The 18,848-nt window shown below is 50.1% G+C and overlaps 1 protein-coding gene across 2 annotated transcripts in view; it reads right to left on the bottom strand.

The window, feature by feature from the left end:
- Positions 1–4,642: 4,642 nt before the first annotated feature.
- Positions 4,643–18,848, bottom strand: part of cfap100 (cilia and flagella associated protein 100) — a 73,933-nt gene continuing 59,727 nt past the window's right edge. For both annotated transcript variants that reach the window (XM_038812114.1, XM_038812113.1), the window contains exons 12-16: positions 13,247–13,398; positions 11,727–11,862; positions 8,990–9,192; positions 5,321–5,414; positions 4,643–5,056 (exon numbers count right to left, since the gene is read on the bottom strand). In XM_038812114.1, the coding sequence (XP_038668042.1) occupies positions 4,940–5,056; positions 5,321–5,414; positions 8,990–9,192; positions 11,727–11,862; positions 13,247–13,398 (702 nt within the window). In that variant the 3' untranslated portion in view covers positions 4,643–4,939. The remainder of the gene's footprint in view (positions 5,057–5,320; positions 5,415–8,989; positions 9,193–11,726; positions 11,863–13,246; positions 13,399–18,848) is intronic.

Here is an 18,848-nt window from a genome sequence, read left to right as displayed (position 1 = left end):
TTGGCCCACTCTCCTATCTATCTATTTGTAGTTATTTCCTCATTGCAACTTACTGTCCTGCCTATTTTAGTGTCATCTGCAAATTTGGCTATAGAACCTTCTTTCGCTGTATCCAAGTCGCTAATATAGATTGTAAATAGCTGGGGCCCCAGGACCGAACGCTGTGGCACCCCACTAGTTACACCTTGAAGAATTTAAATTGTTTTTATGAAAAATCTGGAAATAAGCTTGTATTGTGAAACTGGCAAATTGTAAAAACCCCAACTAGTTCACTAATATTGTCGTGAATCCGATTTGCTCATTTATCTTAACAGTACGGGAAAGGCTGATCAAAATATGATTGAATTCAATGATTGTTTATAAAGTAGAAACTTAGCAGGGTTGCTAAGATCCTCTATTTTGATCATGCTAACTTTAACAGGAGAGAAACAGGCATACAGCTGACAGGTGCAAACTGTGATTAGGTAAAACTATAGATGAACAGGGGGTATTTGAAAGCTCTGGTTTAGTACGAGACCAATATATAAGCCCTAAGGGGCAAGAGCTCGCGTTATCACCACCAGGGTGAGATAACGTCACTCCAGCAAAGTGTAGTTTCAGTGAACTGGAGAGTCAGTGACCAGCAAGTGGCTATTTCAAAAAGAAACTTGGATAGATTATCAAGATGAACACTTCTTTTTCTGTTTCATTCAAAGAGAAAGGATAATGTGGGCCCTTTGAAAACAGACGCCGGTAACGCTGCCAATGGAAATAATGGATTGGCCGGCCTGTCGGATAACTTTGTGAGGAAGATCTGCTGAACAACAATCAAAATATATCCGACATTCCAGGGAAACCAATAATATAACATGAGTTGGCAAGTGGGGACTTTGAAAGGAATTGATTAAAACCTTTTCTGCTGATGGAGGGGGGGGGGGGGGGGGGGGGGGCCGTCAAGACAAAGGGATGATGAGAGAACCTTACAATCCCAGCCAGGCCATTTATTGAGATATTAGGAAACGCACACAAGAATGGTAAAAATGTGGAACACGCCCACTAAAAACGGGACACACTGGAGCTCAATTAATAATGTTAAACTTGTCAATAGATTTTATTTTGTGAGGAACAGGATTTGGAACGATGGCAGGTAAATGCAGTTATGATCCCACTAACTTGGGCCTAGCAATAAATTCTGTGTATCAAAACCAGCACCAAGGATTCGAGAAGGCACGCCATCATCTTGGTGATGGAGAGGAACTGGGATCAATTAAGGGAATAAAAGCTGGACGTGGGTCAGTTAAACATCATTAGAGAAGGTATTTAATATTCAGTCCACTGAAAGCTTGATAGCACAGCCAGTGAGCTGATGCATCTGGAACAGCGATGCTGTGTTAGCATCACCTTGACAGCTGCCTTTTCACAGCACTGTGGAACTCTCCGGTAAATATCAACTCTTGTCAGGTAGGAAATGAAAATCGCTTATTGTCACGAGTAGGCTTCAATGAAGTTACTGTGAAAATCCCCTAGTCGCCACATTCCGGCGCCTGTCCGGGGAGGCTGGTACGGGAAGGAGTGTAAAAAGTTAATATAAATAGAAACGTTACTATAAGTTATGAAAGGCTATCTCCCCACCCCTAACCCTACCCCACTTTTAAGGCTCCTTAAAGGCTGCCTCTGACCAAGCTTTTAGTCACCTTTCCCAATCTGCCCTCTTGTGGCTCAATGTGAGTTTTTAGAGTTATGCTTTTTTTGAAGCACATTTACTAAAGGCTTGTGCTGCACTCGTATCCTGCATTTGTGCACGTGTTGGTGTGCCAGCTGTATGTACCATCTGTACAGTCCCGAACAAGTTGCCAGTTCTTGTATCCACGTTATCAACTGTGTCCTCTGCAAAACATGCTGAGGAGGATTCAGTAAATAATGATTATATAATCGGGAAATGTCAGTAATAATAATCGCTTATTGTCACAAGTAGGCTTCAATGAAGTTACTGTGAAAAGTCCCTAGTCGCCACATTCCGCCGCCTGTTCAGGGAGGCTGGTACGGGAATTTAACCCATGCTGCTGGCGTTCTGCATTACAAGCCAGCTATTTAGCCCACTGTGTTAAACCAGCCCCGAGTACAGGGGATTCCCAGCCTTCAACTTGGAGAATTGATTGTAAGATTTAGGTGAAGGACATTCACGTTAGATCAGAATTATTTTGATGAATACAAAATCATTACCCATTGAGAGACTCAAAACATCGGCCCTCGGATTAAGAGTCCCATTGTGCTCCAGAACTTGCCGCTCCCCTAGCCAAGCTGTTCCAGTACAGCTACAACACTGACATCTACCCGGCAATGTGGAAAATTGCCCAGGTGTGTCCTGTACACAAACAGGACAAATCCAACCCAGCCAATTACCGCTCTATCAGTCTACTCTTGATGGAAGGAGTCATCAACAGGGCTATCAAGCGGCACTTATTCAGCAATAACCTGCTCACGGACACTCAGTTTGGGTTCCACCAGGGTCACTCAGCTCCTGACCTCATTACAGCCTTGGTTCAAAATGGACAAAAGAACTGAATGCCAGAGGTGAGATGACATTGCCTGCACTTGACATCAAGGCAGCATTTGACCGAGTGTGGCATCAAGGAGCCTGAGCTAAACTGGAGTCTATGGGAATCAGGGAAAACTCTCCGCTGGTTGGAGTCATACCCGGCACAAAGGAAGATGGTTGTGGTGGTTGGAGGTCAATCATCTCAGCTCCAGGACATCACTGCAGGAGTTCCCCAGGGTAGTGTCCTCAGCCCAACCATCTTCAGCTGCTTCATCAATGACCTCCCTTCCATCAGAAGTGCGGATGACTGCACAATGTTCAGCACCATTTGTGACTCCTCAGATAATGAAGCCATCCATGTCCAAATGCAGCGAGACCTGGACAATATCCAGGCTTGGGGCTGACAAGTGGCAAGTTACATTTGTGCCACACAAGTGCCAGGCAATGGCCATCTCTACAACAGAGGATATAACCAAGCCCTTTGACATTCAATGGCATTACCATCGCTGAATCCCTCACAATCAATATCCTGGGGGTTACCATTGATCAGAAACTGAACTGGACCCAGCCACATTAATACTGTGGCTACCAGGGCAGGTCAAAGGCTGGGAATCCTACGGTGAGTAACTCACATCCTGAATCCCCCCCCAAAGCCTGTCCACCATCTACAAGGCACCAGTCAGGAGTGTCATGGAATACTCTCCACTTGCCTGGATGAGTGCAACTCCAACAACACTCAAGACGCTCGACACCATCCAGGACAAAGCAGCCCCGCTTGATTGCTCCCCCTTCCACAAACATTCAGACCCTCCACCACCGACGAACAGCAGCAGCCGTCAGTACCATCCACAAGATGTACTGCAGTATCTCACCAAGCTTCCTTCGGCAGCACCTTCCAAACCCACGACCATCACCATTTAGAAGGACAAGCACATATCTGGGAACCCCACCACCTGCAGGTTCCCCTCCAAGTCACTCACCACCCTGACTTGGAAATATACCGGCCGTTCATTCACTGTCGCTGGGTTAAAATCCTGGAACTCTCTCCCTAACAGCACAGTGGGTGTACCTGCACCTCAGGGCCTGCAGCGATTCAAGAAGGCAGCTCACCATGCCCTCCTGAAGATCAACAGGGATGGGCAATAAATGCTGGCCTAACCAGCGACGCCCACATCCCGTAAATGAATTTAACAAAAATCATGTCTCAAAAGCTGTCTGGGCTGTGTAGAAATTCCTTGCCCACAGCTTAACTAATTTTAAGAAGGCTGCACTCGTACAAAATCTCACACCCTGGGTGGAAGGAGGAGGGTCTCCTCGTAAACCTGGGCTTGGCCAGTGTGGCCTTCAACGGCTCCAGGCAGTGAGCGGTCAAGGGGGATGTCCGACCCGAGTAGCTGCCCCTCTACCGTGGCTGTGATAATGGCCAGGTGGCCCCGGGGGGGGGGGGGGGGGGGGGGGGGGGGGGGGGGGGGGGGGGAGGGGAAGCACAGGAGCACGCCGTGTCCACCGGCACACGTCAGGCCTTCTGCGACCGGGAGGCGAACACAACACAAGCAGTCATGTCAGCCAACCTGTCTGCCTCTTCACTGTGGCTATATTCATGGCCAGGTGGTCCTTGAGAGGCAGGAACATACTGTCCACAGGTGGGCTCCAGGCCTTCTGCTACCAGTGTGTGCATCAGAACTCTGGAAACAACTTTGGGTTAAAGTCCCTTTGAAGTGTAGATTTTTTGTTACAGTGCCTTACGTATCTTTCATTTGTGTTTATTATCCATTTGTTCTATTTAACAGTATGAAATCTCATTGACATCAGTGACCCATCACACACGAGGAGCCGGGATAACTTGTTCCTGGACAATGTGCTGTGGTGAAATCGATGCTGATCCAAACCTGTCACCAACAGAGAGATGTCAGGAGTTAATGCCGATTAAATGAACGGCAACTCCAAGATACCAACATCAGCCATGATTGAATGGTGGAGCAGACTTGATGGGCCGAGTGGCCATTTCTGCTTCTATGTCTTATGGTCGCGGTGACAATCTGGCCTTGTCATATTGTTGTAATCTGGTTTGAAATGAATTTTCTCTGACTCCTCCGCACAAACTTGTATCACTTCATAAAAGAGGAAGGCAAATAGTTAACATTTATTTCAATAATTCAGACCATTTCTGTGAATACAAACTTACACTGCAACATAAACCAGGCAACTAAAACTGCTCCAAATTGTTTTGGGTGGGCATGGCCACAGACTCCCCCACCCCGCTGGGCTGGTGTGGAAACAAGTCACTGCTCCCCACCTGAAAGACAATATCATCGCAAACCCTCCGCCGTGGCCAAACTGTACAAATCACTCACCGCAGCAGAACATTTTAACATCATGATGTCTGTGCACCTGCATTTCATTCCTTCATAAATTGTACATTTAATTGCTAAAAAAATACTCAATCTCCTCCTTCTCCTTGTCAGTGGTCACTTGGCTCTTCTTCTCCAGCTCCTTCATTAAAGGTGGGTTTGATCGGTACACCAGCCTCCTCACAGTCTGTGGAGAGGAACAGGAATTAGTGCCAGAATTCACAAACGACTTCCCCCGGAACCCCGCACTGCCAATTGTGGCCTGAGGGGGTGTCGGCACCTCTTAGTTTGGCCTGAGAACAGACACCCGGCTGCCACTCCCAGTGCCAATGCTGTGGGTAGGGCCATCTCACAGGTGATAGGTTAAATGGGCAGCAGTGCTTTAAAATGATCTCAGTACAGTGAGTGGAGGGGTAGGGGGAGAGGAGGGGTCTGTGACTGTGGGGCCTACCTTTTTCTGGTGCTCAGCCTGTGATCTGAGAACTGCGCGGTGCATTCGCTCCTCCTGGTGAAGTCTCTCTGCCATCAATCGCTCTTCCCTTACCCTATGGAACAAGAGGCATCATGGTCATATTTATGCACAATACATAGACGATAGGAGCAGGAAGAGGCCTTTTGGCCCTTCGAGCCTGCTCCGCCATTCATCACGATCATGGCTGGTCATCCAACTCAATAGCCTAACCCTGCTTTCTCCCCATAGCCTTTATCCCATTCTCCCCAAGTGCTATATCTAGCCGCCTCTTGAATATATTCAATGTTTAGCATCAACCACTTCCTGTGGTAGTGAATTCCACAGGCTCACCACTCTTTGGGTGAAGAAATGTCTCCTTATCTCTGTCCGACATGGTTCACCCTGAATCCTCAGGCTGTGACCCCTGGTTCTGGACACACCCATCATTGGTAACATCTTCCCTGCATCTACCCTGTCTAGTCCCGTTAGAATTTTATACGTCTCTATGAGATCCCCCCTCACTCTTCTGAACTCCAGCGAGAACAATCCTAACCGACTCAATCTCTATATGACAGACCCGCCATCCCTGGAATCAGTTTGGTAAACCTTCGCTGCACTCCCTCGAGAGCAAGAACATCCTTCCTCAGAGAAGGAGACCAAAACTGCGCACAATACTCCAGGTGTGGCCTCACCAAGGCCCTGTATAATTGCAGCGACACATCCCTGCTTCTATACTCGAAACCTCTCGCTATGAAGGCCAACACACCATTAGCTTTCAAATGCGAATGATTCAAATGCAGAGGTTATTGCCGAGCCTTAGTCAGATCCCCCCTGCCTCACGACGACTGTTCCTGGTTCACATCCTCGCTGACTGCCGAGTTACTGGGTCGTATCCCGGAAAGATAATGCTGTAATATCCTGAAGGCTTTCTTAATTTATTCAGGCATGTGGGCGTCGCAGGCCCAGCCAGTATTTATTATCCATCCCTAATTACCCCTGAGAAGGTGGTGCTGGGAAGCTATTTTTCTGGAGTACAACCTCGGGGCTTCCTGGGCCACTGCTGAGGGCGGTTAAAAGGCAGCCATACGTCTCTGTGTCTGCAGTCACCTGTAGACCAGGTAATTGCAGCAGATTTCCTTCCCTAAAGGATATTAGTGAACCTGATGGGTTCCATCATCACCATTTTCATTCCAGATTTATTTAATTCAATTAATTGAAATTCCTCAGTTGCTGTGGCGGGAGCTCGACCCATTTCCAGGTCATTAGAATTATGAGTTCAGTAACAAAACCACAATAAAATGAAAATGAAAATCGCTTATTGTCACGAGTAGGCTTCATATGAAGTTACTGGGAAAAGCCCCTAGTCGCCACATTCCGGCGCCTGTTCGGGGAGGCTGTTACGAGAATCGAACCGTGCTGCTGGCCTGCTTGGTCTGCTTTCAAAGCCAGCGATTTAGCCCTGTGCTACACAGCCCCTATAATGTTCCTGTACTGTTAACTGAGAGCCCACACCAGTCCAGGGGCATGCTGGTTAGGCGGATTGGCCATGCTAAATCGCCCCTTAGTGTCCAAAGATGTGCAGGTTTGGAGGGGTTACGTGGGTCGGACTGGTGAATGGGCCTGGGGAAGATGCTCTTTCAGAGGGTGATTGCAGACTCGATAGGCCGTATGGCCTCCTTCTGCACTGTCGGGATTCTATGGATTCAACACGGATGAGGAATTACCCAGAGGATCATCACGGCGTTCTCTGGATTGCCATTGGCAGAGCATTCAAACAGAGACACCTCTCCCCCATCTTCCCTCTTCATCAACCCACAGCTGAATTACGTTTGTGTCCTCAGTGACTCCTATAGCTGTTCGTGTGATTCCTGCAGCAGGAAAAGGCAACACACACACGTGGCTCATCATTCAGACCCGAGTTCCAGAGTCTTCGGCTGGGAAAACATCTCAGTAGCAACCTGTCCAGCCCTCAATGTTTCAATGAGGTCACATCTCATGTTTCCAAACTCCAGAGATGCAAGTCCTTTCGTCTCAATCGTTATTCAGAGGACAACCATTTCACCCCAGGAATCAGCTGGAGAACCTACATTGCACCTTTGCCAAGGGATCAACCCCCCTTTGATAAGGGGACCAGAAAGACACTGGGCACGATTCAACAGCAGCATTGTGTGCGGCCCGGATCCGGACTCAACGGGTGAATGGCGTGGTATGGTGTGATCTGGTTCTCGCCCTCGATGGGTGAGATCCAGATATGAATATTTAAATACTCGAATACTGGAATCACCTGGGTCCCTGGGTGACCTCGCCAGGGCGCCCTTTAGTACTGGTGTACCTGGGGGGTGGGGGGGGTCTCCCAGGGCATTGGAGACCCCTGGGTGGTCAGGGCAGGTTGGCATTCTGGCAGTCCCCCGGTAACTGGGCACCTTCCAGCCCGGCACCCTGACTGTGGCACTGCCAGGGTGCCCAGACTGACACTGCCAGGGTGCCCAGACTGACACTGCCAGGGTGCCCAGACTGGCACTGCCAGGGTTCCCAGACTGACACTGCCAGGGTGCCCAGCCTGACACTGCCAGGGTGCCCAGCCTGACACTGCCAGGGTGCCCAGACTGACACTGCCAGGGTGCCCAGGCTGGCACTGCCAGGGTGCCCAGCCTGACACTGCCAGGGTGCCCAGACTGGCACTGCCAGGGTGCCCAGACTGACACTGCCAGGGTGCCCAGACTGGCACTGCCAGGGTTCCCAGACTGACACTGCCAGGGTGCCCAGCCTGACACTGCCAGGGTGCCCAGCCTGACACTGCCAGGGTGCCCAGACTGACACTGCCAGGGTGCCCAGGCTGGCACTGCCAGGGTGCCCAGCCTGACACTGCCAGGGTGCCCAGACTGACACTGCCAGGGTGCCCAGCCTGACACTGCCAGGGTGCCCAGCCTGACACTGCCAGGGTTCCCAGGCTGACACTGCCAGGGTGCCCAGACTGACACTGCCAGGGTGCCCAGGCTGGCACTGCCAGGGTGCCCAGCCTGACACTGCCAGGGTGCCCAGACTGGCACTGCCAGGGTGCCCAGACTGACACTGCCAGGGTGCCCAGACTGACACTGCCAGAGTGCCCAGACTGGCACTGCCAGGGTGCCCAGACTGACACTGCCAGGGTTCCCAGACTGACACTGCCAGAGGCCGGGCCAGAGGGAGCTTGCCAAGTGGAGAGGCAGTGAGGGAGGGTACTTGGGGCCCTCCCCAAGGTTGGGGGGATGTGAGGGGGGGGGGTCAAAAAGTGAGGGGGGTGGGCCTGAAACGGGAGGTGGGGGCAGGGGCACGTTCGGAGCTGCTGGGCAAAATGGCGCCCTGATTTGCGAGGAGCCTTTCCTGCTGCTGAGCTGAGCCCTCGAAGTGGGGCCTCGGTGGGGAAAAGTTCCCCAAGGCCAAACATAACGGCAAAGTGGGGTCAGAAAGCAGGATATTTCCCAGCTCTGCAGCCACCGGGGAACACCCCACTAAACCCGTCCGACAACAGACTTTAACTTCAGCCTGCTGAATCACCCCCACCACCTCTATGCCTCCTTCTCACAGCTTATGTTGCCACAAAACATTCTACGCTTCCTGCTTAAAAATGGGTGTTTTGCCAAATAGTTTGTACAACATCAGGTCCAATCTCTGCTGAACCGTCTCTACCTCATCCTTCTCTCCTTTTCTTTGTTCCTTTGTGCCAATTCCACCTTCTCCCGAGGCAGCTTCTCCAGATTATCAAACAAATCTTCCAGGTAGTTCTCAATACTGGTCAGCATCTGGAGCGTGCTCATGTTGGCCTCGTTCTCTCCGATGCAGGATCTGTAAACCTCTCCCACCTTCTGATCAAGAGAGTCCAGCATTTTATCCTGGGGGATTGGGGAGAGTGGGGGAGGGTGGAATAAATCGCAACAGTCAAGAATGTCAAAAATAGGAGCAGGAGGAAAACAGACAAGTCCTTGAGCCCAACCTGCCATTCAGTACAGGTCAAGACTAATTTCCTCCCTCCACCCCACCTTCCTGCTCTATTCCTCTGCTGTAACCTTTGATCCTCTTAGTATCCAAAAATCAATAGGTCTCAGTCCTGAATATCCTCTTCGGCCAGTGGGCCGATGAATGGCAGATAGAGTTTAATTTAGATAAATGCAAAGTGATACATTTTTGTAGATCAAATCAGGGCAGGACCTACTCAGTTAATGGTAGGGAGTTAGGGAGAGTTACAGAACAAAGAGATCTAGGGGTACAGGTTCATAGCTCCTTGAAGGTGGAGTCGCAGGTGGACAGGGTGGTGAAGAAGGCATTCAGCATGCTAGGTTGAATACAGGAGTTGGTTGAATACAGGAGTTGGGACGTCTTGTTGAAGTTGTACAAGATGTACAAGTTGAAAGACCACACATGGAATATTGTGTTCAGTTCTGGTCACCCTGTTATAGGAAGGATATTGTTAAACTAGAAAGAGTGCAGAAGAGATTTACGAGGATGTTCCCAGGACTTGATGGTCTGAGTTATAAGGAGAGGCTGGATAGACTGGGACTATTTCCCCTGGAGCGTAGGAGGCTCAGAGGTGATCTTACAGAGGTCTATAAAATAATGAGGAGCATCGATGAGGTAGAGAGTCAACGGGCGCGATTCTCCGCCCCCCACGCCGGGTGGGGGAATAGCGGGAGGGCCTCCCGACATTTTTCACGCCCTCCGGCTATTCTCCCCCCCCCCCACCCCACGCCCGACCCACGCCACGATTCTCCGAGGCCGATGGGCTGAGCGGCCGGGCCTTCACGCCCGTTTCAACACGGCAGCAAACACACCTGCTCGCTGCCGTCGTGAAACGGGCACCAGATGCCAGTTTGGGGCATCTGGGGCCCCGATTGGCACGGCAGTACCACGGCCGTGTCAAGGGGGCCGTGCGTCCGTAACGGACGCACTCTTTTCCCTCCGCCAACCCCGCAAGATCAAGCCGCCACGTCTTGCGGGGCGGCTGAGGGAAAAGATGTCAACTGCGCATGCGCGGGTTGGCGTTGTCCAACCTGCGCATGTGCGGCTGCCGTCATCGGCCGCGTCAGCCGGCGTGACGCTTGGCGTGCGGCCTTGACGACCGTCGTCAAGGCCGCGCCGCCGTGATGCACGGGGCCGTGCTCCTAGCCCTGCCAGGGGGGGGGAGAATCGGCCCCGGAAGTGGGCGTGAAGGCTGCCGTGGGTCACTGCCTGTCCCACGGCAGCCTTTACGATTCTCTGCATTTGCGGAGAATCTCGCCCAACATCTTTTCCCAAAGGTAGAGGAGTCTAGAACTAGAGGGCACAGGTTTAAGGTGAGAGGGGAGAGATACAAAAGAGACCAGAGGGGAACTTTCTCCACACAGAGGGTGGGGAGCATCTGGAACGGGCTGCTAGAGGCAGTGGAAGAGGTGGGTACAATTTTGTCTTTGAAAAGCAGTTAGACAGTTCCATGGGCAGGGTGGGTATAGAGGGATCTGGGCCAAATGCGGGAAAGTGGGACTAGCTTAGTGATAGAAACTGGACGGCATGGTAGCGCAGTGGTTAGTACTGTTGCTTCACGGCGTCAGAGTCCCAGGTTCGATTCCAGCTTGGGTCACTGACTGTGCGGAGTCTTCATGTTCTCCCCGTGTCTGCGTGGGTTTCCTCCGGGTGCTCCGATTTCCTCCCACAGTCCAAAGGTGTACAGGTTAGGTAAATTGGCCAGGCTAAATTGCTGGTAATGTCCAAAATGGTTAGGTGGGGTTACTGGGTTTTGGGGATAGGGTGGAGATCTGGGCTTAAGTGGGATGTTCTTTCCAAGGGCCGGTGCAGATTCAATGGACTGAATGGCCTACTTCCGCACTGTAAATTCTCAGTATGACAAGCTGGGACGAAGAGCCTGTTTCCTAGCTGTCAACATCTATGACTCTATGACTGAGCATCACAACTCTTTAGGTAGAGAATTTGATACATTCTGATTGAAGAGATTCCTCCTGATCTCAGGCCGAAATGGCTAACCCCTTATTCTGAGACAGGGGAATAAAGGAACGGTGATGTATTTCCAAGTCAGGGTGGTTAATGACTTGGAGGGGAACTTGCAGGTAGTGGGGTTCTAAGTGGTAGAGGTTGTGGGTTTGGAAGGTTTATCTAAGGGACCTTGGTGAGTTGCTGTAGTGCATCTTGCAGATGGTACACACGGCTACCACTGTGCTTCGGAGATGTAGGGAGTGAATATTAAAGGGGTGGATGGGGTGCCAATCAAGGTCTGTCCTGGATGGTGTCGAGCTTCTTGAGTGTTGGAGCTGCACTCATCCAGGCAAGTGGAGAGTATTCCATCACATTTAAGATTAAGTCAGGGGTTGGGAAGGGTGTGTAGGGGGTGTTCTACTAACTGTACCCTATGAATGTGAAAGACAAGCTCGCAGGGTACCTGATCTTCAATTGTACTCTGGCTGAATGAGAACATCTTAGCTTTGAGTTCGAGTTCTGCAGCCCTGCTCTCCTCCTTGGCCACAGCTTCATTCAACATGTTCAGCTGTTGCTTCAGAAAGTCAGTCTCGCAGTTCCTGCCAAACACAAACAGTGAAGTCACTGGCTACAACTCCACAATTAAAAATATAGTATTTACCCGAATGATTGATGAAACTCTTTCAAGAGTTTCAATTCTGTGAATTGAAACCACTTTTGTGCCTGCAGCGTGACCAGGAAGGTTTGGGATTCCAGTCACTGGGATGCAGTGAGATGGTTGTTTTCTGTTTGGATGGCGAAGGTGGAATGGAAGAAGAGACCATTCAGTCCCCAGAGTCTGCAGTATAGGAACAGGAGGAGGCCATACGTACTTCATACCTGCTCTGCCTTCTCATTTCATAGGATTACAGAAAACAACATGGCATCAAAAACAGACAGTGAGGCATCACCCTCAAACTTTGATAAGTTACATTTACTGCAGTAATAAACCTGAAATATTAACCATGTTTGTTTCTCTCTCTCTCTCTGCCGCTCACTCACTCTGTCGCTCCCTCTCTCTATCTGTCCCTCCCTCTCTCCCTTCCGCTCCCTCCCTTTCTGTCCCTCCCTCTCTCTCTCTGTCCCTCTCTCTCTCTGTTACCACCTCAAAAAGTTCAAGAGGTTTGGTCAAGCAGGATTTTTCTTTTTGGAATGCATGCTGAATAACTTTGGTTGTAAATCTAGCACGGACTGTCCTCTTGTAAGTTTATTTGAAAAATAAAAAATTTAGTGTACCCAATTAGTTTTTTCCAATTAAGGGGAAATTTAGCGTATTCAATCCACCTACCCTGCACATCTTTGGGTTGTGGGGGTGAAATCCACGCAGACACGGGGATAATGTGCAAACTCCACACGGACAGTGGCCCAGAGCCGGGATCGAACCTGGGACCTCAGCGCCGTGAGGCTGCTGTGCTTCCACTGCGCCACCGTGCTGCCCTCTCTTGTAGGTTTATGAACAGATTGTTCCAGAAAACTCATAAAACTTGCTAACTTTTAGGACTTGAGTGGTTCTACACCTTCCTGTCTGTCAAATTAAAATCTCTTATTACATATAAGAATTCTCTTTTTGCACAAATTTGTGTGCTCTCAGTGATTATTTTTCATTATGGTTCTGCTGGTTTATCTGCTTTTGTTCCTTCACTGTCGCTGGGTCAAAATCCTGGAACTTACCCCCTAACAGCACAGCGGGTGTACCTACACCACATGGACTGCAGTGACCACCACCGATTGGTGGGCAATTCGGGATGAGCCCCAAACGCTGGCTTGGCCAGCGATGCACACATCAAATGACAAAATGTTGACATCCTATCAACGAATAACTAAAAAAAAAACCCAGCGGTCTCCAGACAACAAAGTCTTGCATCTTTTTTGATTCCTCAGTTCTGCAACAGGAGAGGATGAGGACGGAGCTACTGATGGACATCAATTGACTGCAGGTCTTACATCTTCAGCTGTGCCGTGGCCATGGCCTGTTTGATTTCCTCCACAGCTTCCTCAGTCTCCTGTGAGTTGAGGATGAGTGACAGGTTCTGTTCCTCCAACTCCGTGTAGATATCCAGTAGCTGCTTGGGATCCGTGAAGTAAAGTTCTTGCTCCTGCAGAACATCAAACACAGCTGCAAAGGACAACATTCTCAGATTCTCAAAGACAAAGATATAATACTGCAGGTGCTGGAAAAGTGGAATAAAAACACAAGCATGCTGGAAACAGTCAGCGGGTCAGGCAGGATCAGCGGAGGCAACGCTTCAGATCAATCATCTTTTATCAGATCAAATTCCTGAAACTCCCTCCCTACCAGCACTGTTGGTGTACCTACACCTCATGGACTGCAGCGGTTCAAGAATCTGGATTACCACCACCTTCACAAGGGCAATGAGGGATGGTTCTGACAAAAAGTCATAAACCTGAAATATTAACCATGTTTGTTTCTCTCTCGCTGCCGCTCACTCACTCTGTCGCTCCCTCTCTCTGTCCCACCCTCTCTCTCTTCCGCTCCCTCCCTTTCTGTCCCTCTCTCTCTCTCTGTCCCTCTCTCTCTCTGTCGCGCCCTCTCTCTCTCTGTCCCTCCGTCTCTGTGTCGCTCCCTCCCTCTCTCTGTCTCTTTGTTGCTCCCTCTCTCTGTCACTCCTTCTCTCTCCCTCTCTGTCCATTTATATCTGTCCCTCCCTCTCTCCCTTCCGCTCCCTCCCTTTCTGTCCCTCTCTCTCTATCTGTCCCTCCCTCTCCCTGTCCCACCCTCTCTCTCTTCCACTCCCTCCCTTTCTGTCCCTCTCTCTCTCTCTATGTCCCTCTCTCTCTCTGTCCCTCCGTCTCTTTGTCGCTCCCTCTCCCTGTCCCACCCTCTCTCTCTTCCACTCCCTCCCTTTCTGTCCCTCTCTCTCTCTCTATGTCCCTTTCTCTCTCTGTCCCTCCGTCTCTTTGTCGCTCTCCGTCTCTTTGTCGCTCTCCGTCTCTTTGTCGCTCCCTCCCTCTCTCTGTCCCTCTGTCTCTTTGTTGCTCCTTCTCTGTCACTCCTTCTCTCTCCCTCTCGCTGTCCATTTATATCTGTCCCTCCCTCTCTCTGTCCCTCCCTCTCTCCCTTCCGCTCCCTCCCTTTCTGTCCCTCCCTCTCTCTCTCTGTCCCTCTCTCTCTCTGTTGCTCCCTCTCACTCCCTCTGTCACTCCCTCTCTCTGCCTCTCACTCCCTCTGTATCTCCCTCTCTCTCTGTCGCTCCCTCTCTCTCTCTGTCCCTCTGTCTCTTTGTTGCTCCCTCTCTCTGTCACTCCCTCTCTCTCCCTCTCTCTGTCCATCTCTAGCTGTCCTTCCCTCTCTCTGTACCTCCCTCTCTCCCTTACGCTCCCTCCCTCCCTGTCCCTCTCTCTCTCTCTGTCCCTCCCTCTCTTTCTGTCGCTCTCTCTCTCCTTCACCATCTCTCTCTCTGTTACTCCCTCTGTCCCTCCCTCTCTCTCTGGCCCTCCCTTTCTCTCTGTCGCTCCTCCCTCTCTCTCTCTGTCCTTCCCTCTCTCTCTCGCTTCTTCTCTCTCTCTTTCCCTCCCTCTCTATGTCTTTCCCCTCTCTCTCTGCCACCATCTCTCTGTCACTTCCTGTCTCTGACCCTCCCCCCCCTTTCATTCCCTCTCTCTGTCCTTCCCTCTCTTTTTGTCGCTCCCTCTGTCTCTCTCTCTCTGTCCTTCCCTCTCTTTGTCCCTCCCTCTGTCTGTTGCACCCTCTCTCTCCATGTCACCATCTGTCTCAGTCCCTCCCCCATCTCTCTCCGTCCCTCCCTCTCTCTCTCTGTGTCACTCCCTCTCTCTCTCTCTCTGTCGCTCCCCTCTCTCTCTGTCCCTCCCTCTCTCGCTCTGTCCCCTCTATCTTCTCTCTCTCTGTCCCTCCCCCTCTCTCTCTATCCCTCCCGCTCTCTCTCTCTCTCTCCCTCTCTCATTCTCTCTCTCTGTCCCTCCCTCTCTCTCTCTGTCCCTCCCTCTCTCTCTCTGTCCCTCCCTCTCTCTCTCTGTCCCTCCCTCTCTCTCTCTCTCTCTGTGTCACTCCCTCTCTCTCTGTCCCTCTCTCTCTGTCCCTCCCTCTCTCTCTCTGTCCCCCTATCTTCTCTCTCTCTCTGTCACTCTCTCTCTCTCTGTCTCCTCTATCTTCTCTCTGTCCCTCCCCCTCTCTCTCTATCCCTCCCGCTCTCTCTCTCCCTCTCTCATTCTCTCTCTCTGTCCCTCTCTCTCTCTCTGTCCCTCCCTCTCTCTCTCTGTCACTCTCTCTCTCTCTGTCCCCTCTATCTTCTCTCTGTCCCTCCCCCTCTCTCTCTATCCCTCCCTCTCTCTCTCTCTCTCTCTGTCCCTCCCTCTCTCTCTCTCTGTCCCTCCCCTTCTCTCTCTGTGTCACTCCCTCTCTCTGTCCCTCCCTCTCTCTGTCTGCTCTATCTTTCCTCTCTCTGCCCTCACCTTGTCTATCACTTGCATTTGGCTGGAACCGGTAGCAGTGACATTATATCTGGACCTCTGACGACATAGAAAGTACAGCCCAGAAACAGGCTCTCCAGCCCATCCATTGAACACGTGGCTACAGGGATGGTACAGGAGGGAGGGTTTCAGATTCCTGGATAATTGGGGCTCATTCTGGGGTAGGTGGGACCTCTACAAACGGGATGGTCTACACCTGGACCAGAGGGGTACCAATATCCTTGGGGGGGGGGGGGGGGGTGGAATTTGCTAATGCTCTTCGGGAGGGTTTAAACTAGTTCAGCAGGGGATTGGGAACCTGAATTGTAGCTCCAGTATACAGGAGGTTGAGAGTAGTGAGGTCATGAGTAAGGTTTCAAAGTTGCAGGAGTGTACCGGCAGGAAGGAAGGTGGTTTAAAATGTGTCTACTTCAATGCCAGGAACATCCGGAATAAGGTGGGTGAACTTGCGGCATGGGTTGGTACCTGGGATTTCGATGTTGTGCCCATTTCGGAGACATGGATAGAGCAGGGACAGGAATGGTTGCTACAGGTGCCGGGGTTTAGATATTTCAGTAAGCTCAGGGAAGGTGGTAAAAGAGGGGGAGGGGTGGCATTGTTAGTCAAGGACAGTATTACGGTGGCGGAAAGGACGTTTGATGAGAACTCATCTACTGAGGTAGTATGGGCTGAGGTTAGAAACAGGAAAGGAGAGGTCACCCTGTTGGGAATTTTCTATAGGCCTCTGAAAAGTTCCAGAGATGTGGAAGAAAGGATTGCAAAGATGATTCTGGATAGGAGCGAAAGTAACAGGGTAGTTGTTATGGGGGACTTTAACTTTCCAAATATTGACTGGAAACGCTATAGTTCGAGTACTTTAGATGAGTCCGTTTTTGTCCAATGTGTGCAGGAGGGTTTCCTGACGCAGTATGTAGATAGGCCGACAAGAGGCGAGGCCGTATTGGATTTGGTACTGGGTAATGAACCAGGACAGGTGTTAGATTTGGAGGTAGGTGAGTACTTTGGTGATAGTGACCACAATTCGGTTATGTTTACTTTAGTGATGGAAAGGGGTAGGTATATACCGCAGGGCAAGAGTTATAGCTGGGGGAAAGGCAATTATGATGCGATGAGGCAAGACTTAGGATGCATCGGATGGGGAGGGAAATTGCAGGGGCTGGGCACAATGGAAATGTGGAGCATGTTCAAGGAACAGCTACTGCATGTCCTTGATAAGTATGTACCTGTCAGGCAGGGAGGAAGTGGTCAAGCGAGGGAACCGTGGTTTACTAAAGTAGTTGAATCATTGTCAAGAGGAAGAAGGAGGCTTATGTAAAGATGAGACGTGAAGGTTCAGTGAGGGCGCTCGAGAGTTACAAGTTAGCTAGGAAGGACCTAAAGAGAAAGCTAAGAAGAGCCAGGAGGGGACATGAGAAGTCTTTGGCAGGTAGGATCAAGGATAACCCTAAAGCGTTCTATAGATATGTCAGGAATAAAAGAATGACTAGGGTAAGAGCAGGGCCAGTCAAGGACAGTAGTGGGAAGTTGTGCGTGGAGTCCGAGGAGATAGGAGAGGTGCTAAATGAATATTTTTCGTCAGTATTCACGCAGGAAAAAGACAATGTTGTTGAGGAGAATACTGAGATTCAGGCTACTAGACTAGAAGGGCTTGAGGTTCATAAGGAGAAGGTATTAGCAATTCTGGAAAGAGTGAAAATAGATAAGTCCCCTGGGCCGGATGGGATTTATCCTAGAATTCTCTGGGAAGCTAGGGAGGAGATTGCTGAGCCTTTGGCTTTGATCTTTAAGTAATCTTTGTCTACAGGAATAGTGCCAGAAGAGTGGAGGATAGCAAATGTTGTCCCGTTGTTCAAGAAGAGGAGTAGAGACAACCCCGGTAACTATAGGCCAGTGAGCCTTACTTCTGTTGTGGGCAAAGTCTTGGAAAGGTTTATGAGAGATAGGATGTATAATCATCTGGAAAGGAATAATTTGATTAGAGATAGTCAACACGGTTTTGTGAAGGGTAGGTCGTGCGTCACAAACCTTATTGAGTTATTTGAGGTGACCAAACAGGTGGATGAGGGTAAAGCAGTTGATGTGGTGTATATGGATTTCAGTAAAGCGTTTGACATGGTTCCCCACGGTAGGCTATTGCAGAAATTATGGAGGCATGGGATTCAGGGTGATTTAGCAGTTTGGATCAGAAATTGGCTAGCTGGAAGAAGACAAAGTTTGATGGGAAATGTTCAGACTGGAGTCCAGTTACTAGTGGCGTACCACAAGGATCTGTTTTGGGGCCACAGCTGTTTGTCATTTTAATAAATGACCTGGAGGAGGCGTAGAAGGATGGGTGAGTAAATTTGCAGATGGCACTAAAGTCGGTGGAGTTGTGGACAGTGCGGAAATATGTTACAAGTTACAGAGGGACATAGATAAGCTGCAGAGCTGGGCTGAGAGGTGGCAAATGGAGTTTAATGCAGAAAAGTGTGAGGTGATTCATTTTGGAAGGAATAACAGGAAGACAGAGTACTGGGCTAATGGTAAGATTCTTGGTAGTGTGGATGAGCAGAGAGATCTCAGTGTCCATGTACATAGATCCCTGTAAGTTGCCACCCAGGTTGAGAGGGTTGTTCAGAAGGCGTACAGTGTGTTAGCTTTTATTGGTAGAGGGATTGAGTTTTGGAGCCATGAGGTCATGTTGCAGTTGTACAAAACTCTGGTGCGGCCGCATTTGGAGCATTGCGTGCAGTTCTGGTCGCCGCATTATAGGAAGGATGTGGAAGCATTGGAAAGGATGCAGAGGAGATTTACCAGAATGTTGCCTGGTATGGAGGGAAGATCTTATGAGGGAAGGCTGAGGGACTTGAGGCTGTTTTCGTTAGAGAAGAAGGTTAAGAGGTGACTTAATTGAGGCATCCAAGATGATCAGAGGATTAGATAGGGTGGACAGTGAGAGCCTTTTTCCTCGGATGGTGATGTCCAGCACGAGGGGACATAGCTTTAAATTGAGGGGAGATAGATATAGGACAGATGTCAGAGGTAGGTTCTTTACTCAGAGAGTAGTAAGGGTGTGGAATGGAATGCCCTGCCTGCAACAGTAGTGGACTCGCCAACA

This window comes from Scyliorhinus canicula, chromosome 11, assembly GCF_902713615.1.
Source record: "Scyliorhinus canicula chromosome 11, sScyCan1.1, whole genome shotgun sequence".
NCBI lineage: Eukaryota > Metazoa > Chordata > Chondrichthyes > Carcharhiniformes > Scyliorhinidae > Scyliorhinus > Scyliorhinus canicula.
The sequence above is the reverse complement of the archived record's forward strand: the minus strand, read 5'-3'. Positions and strand labels throughout refer to the sequence as shown.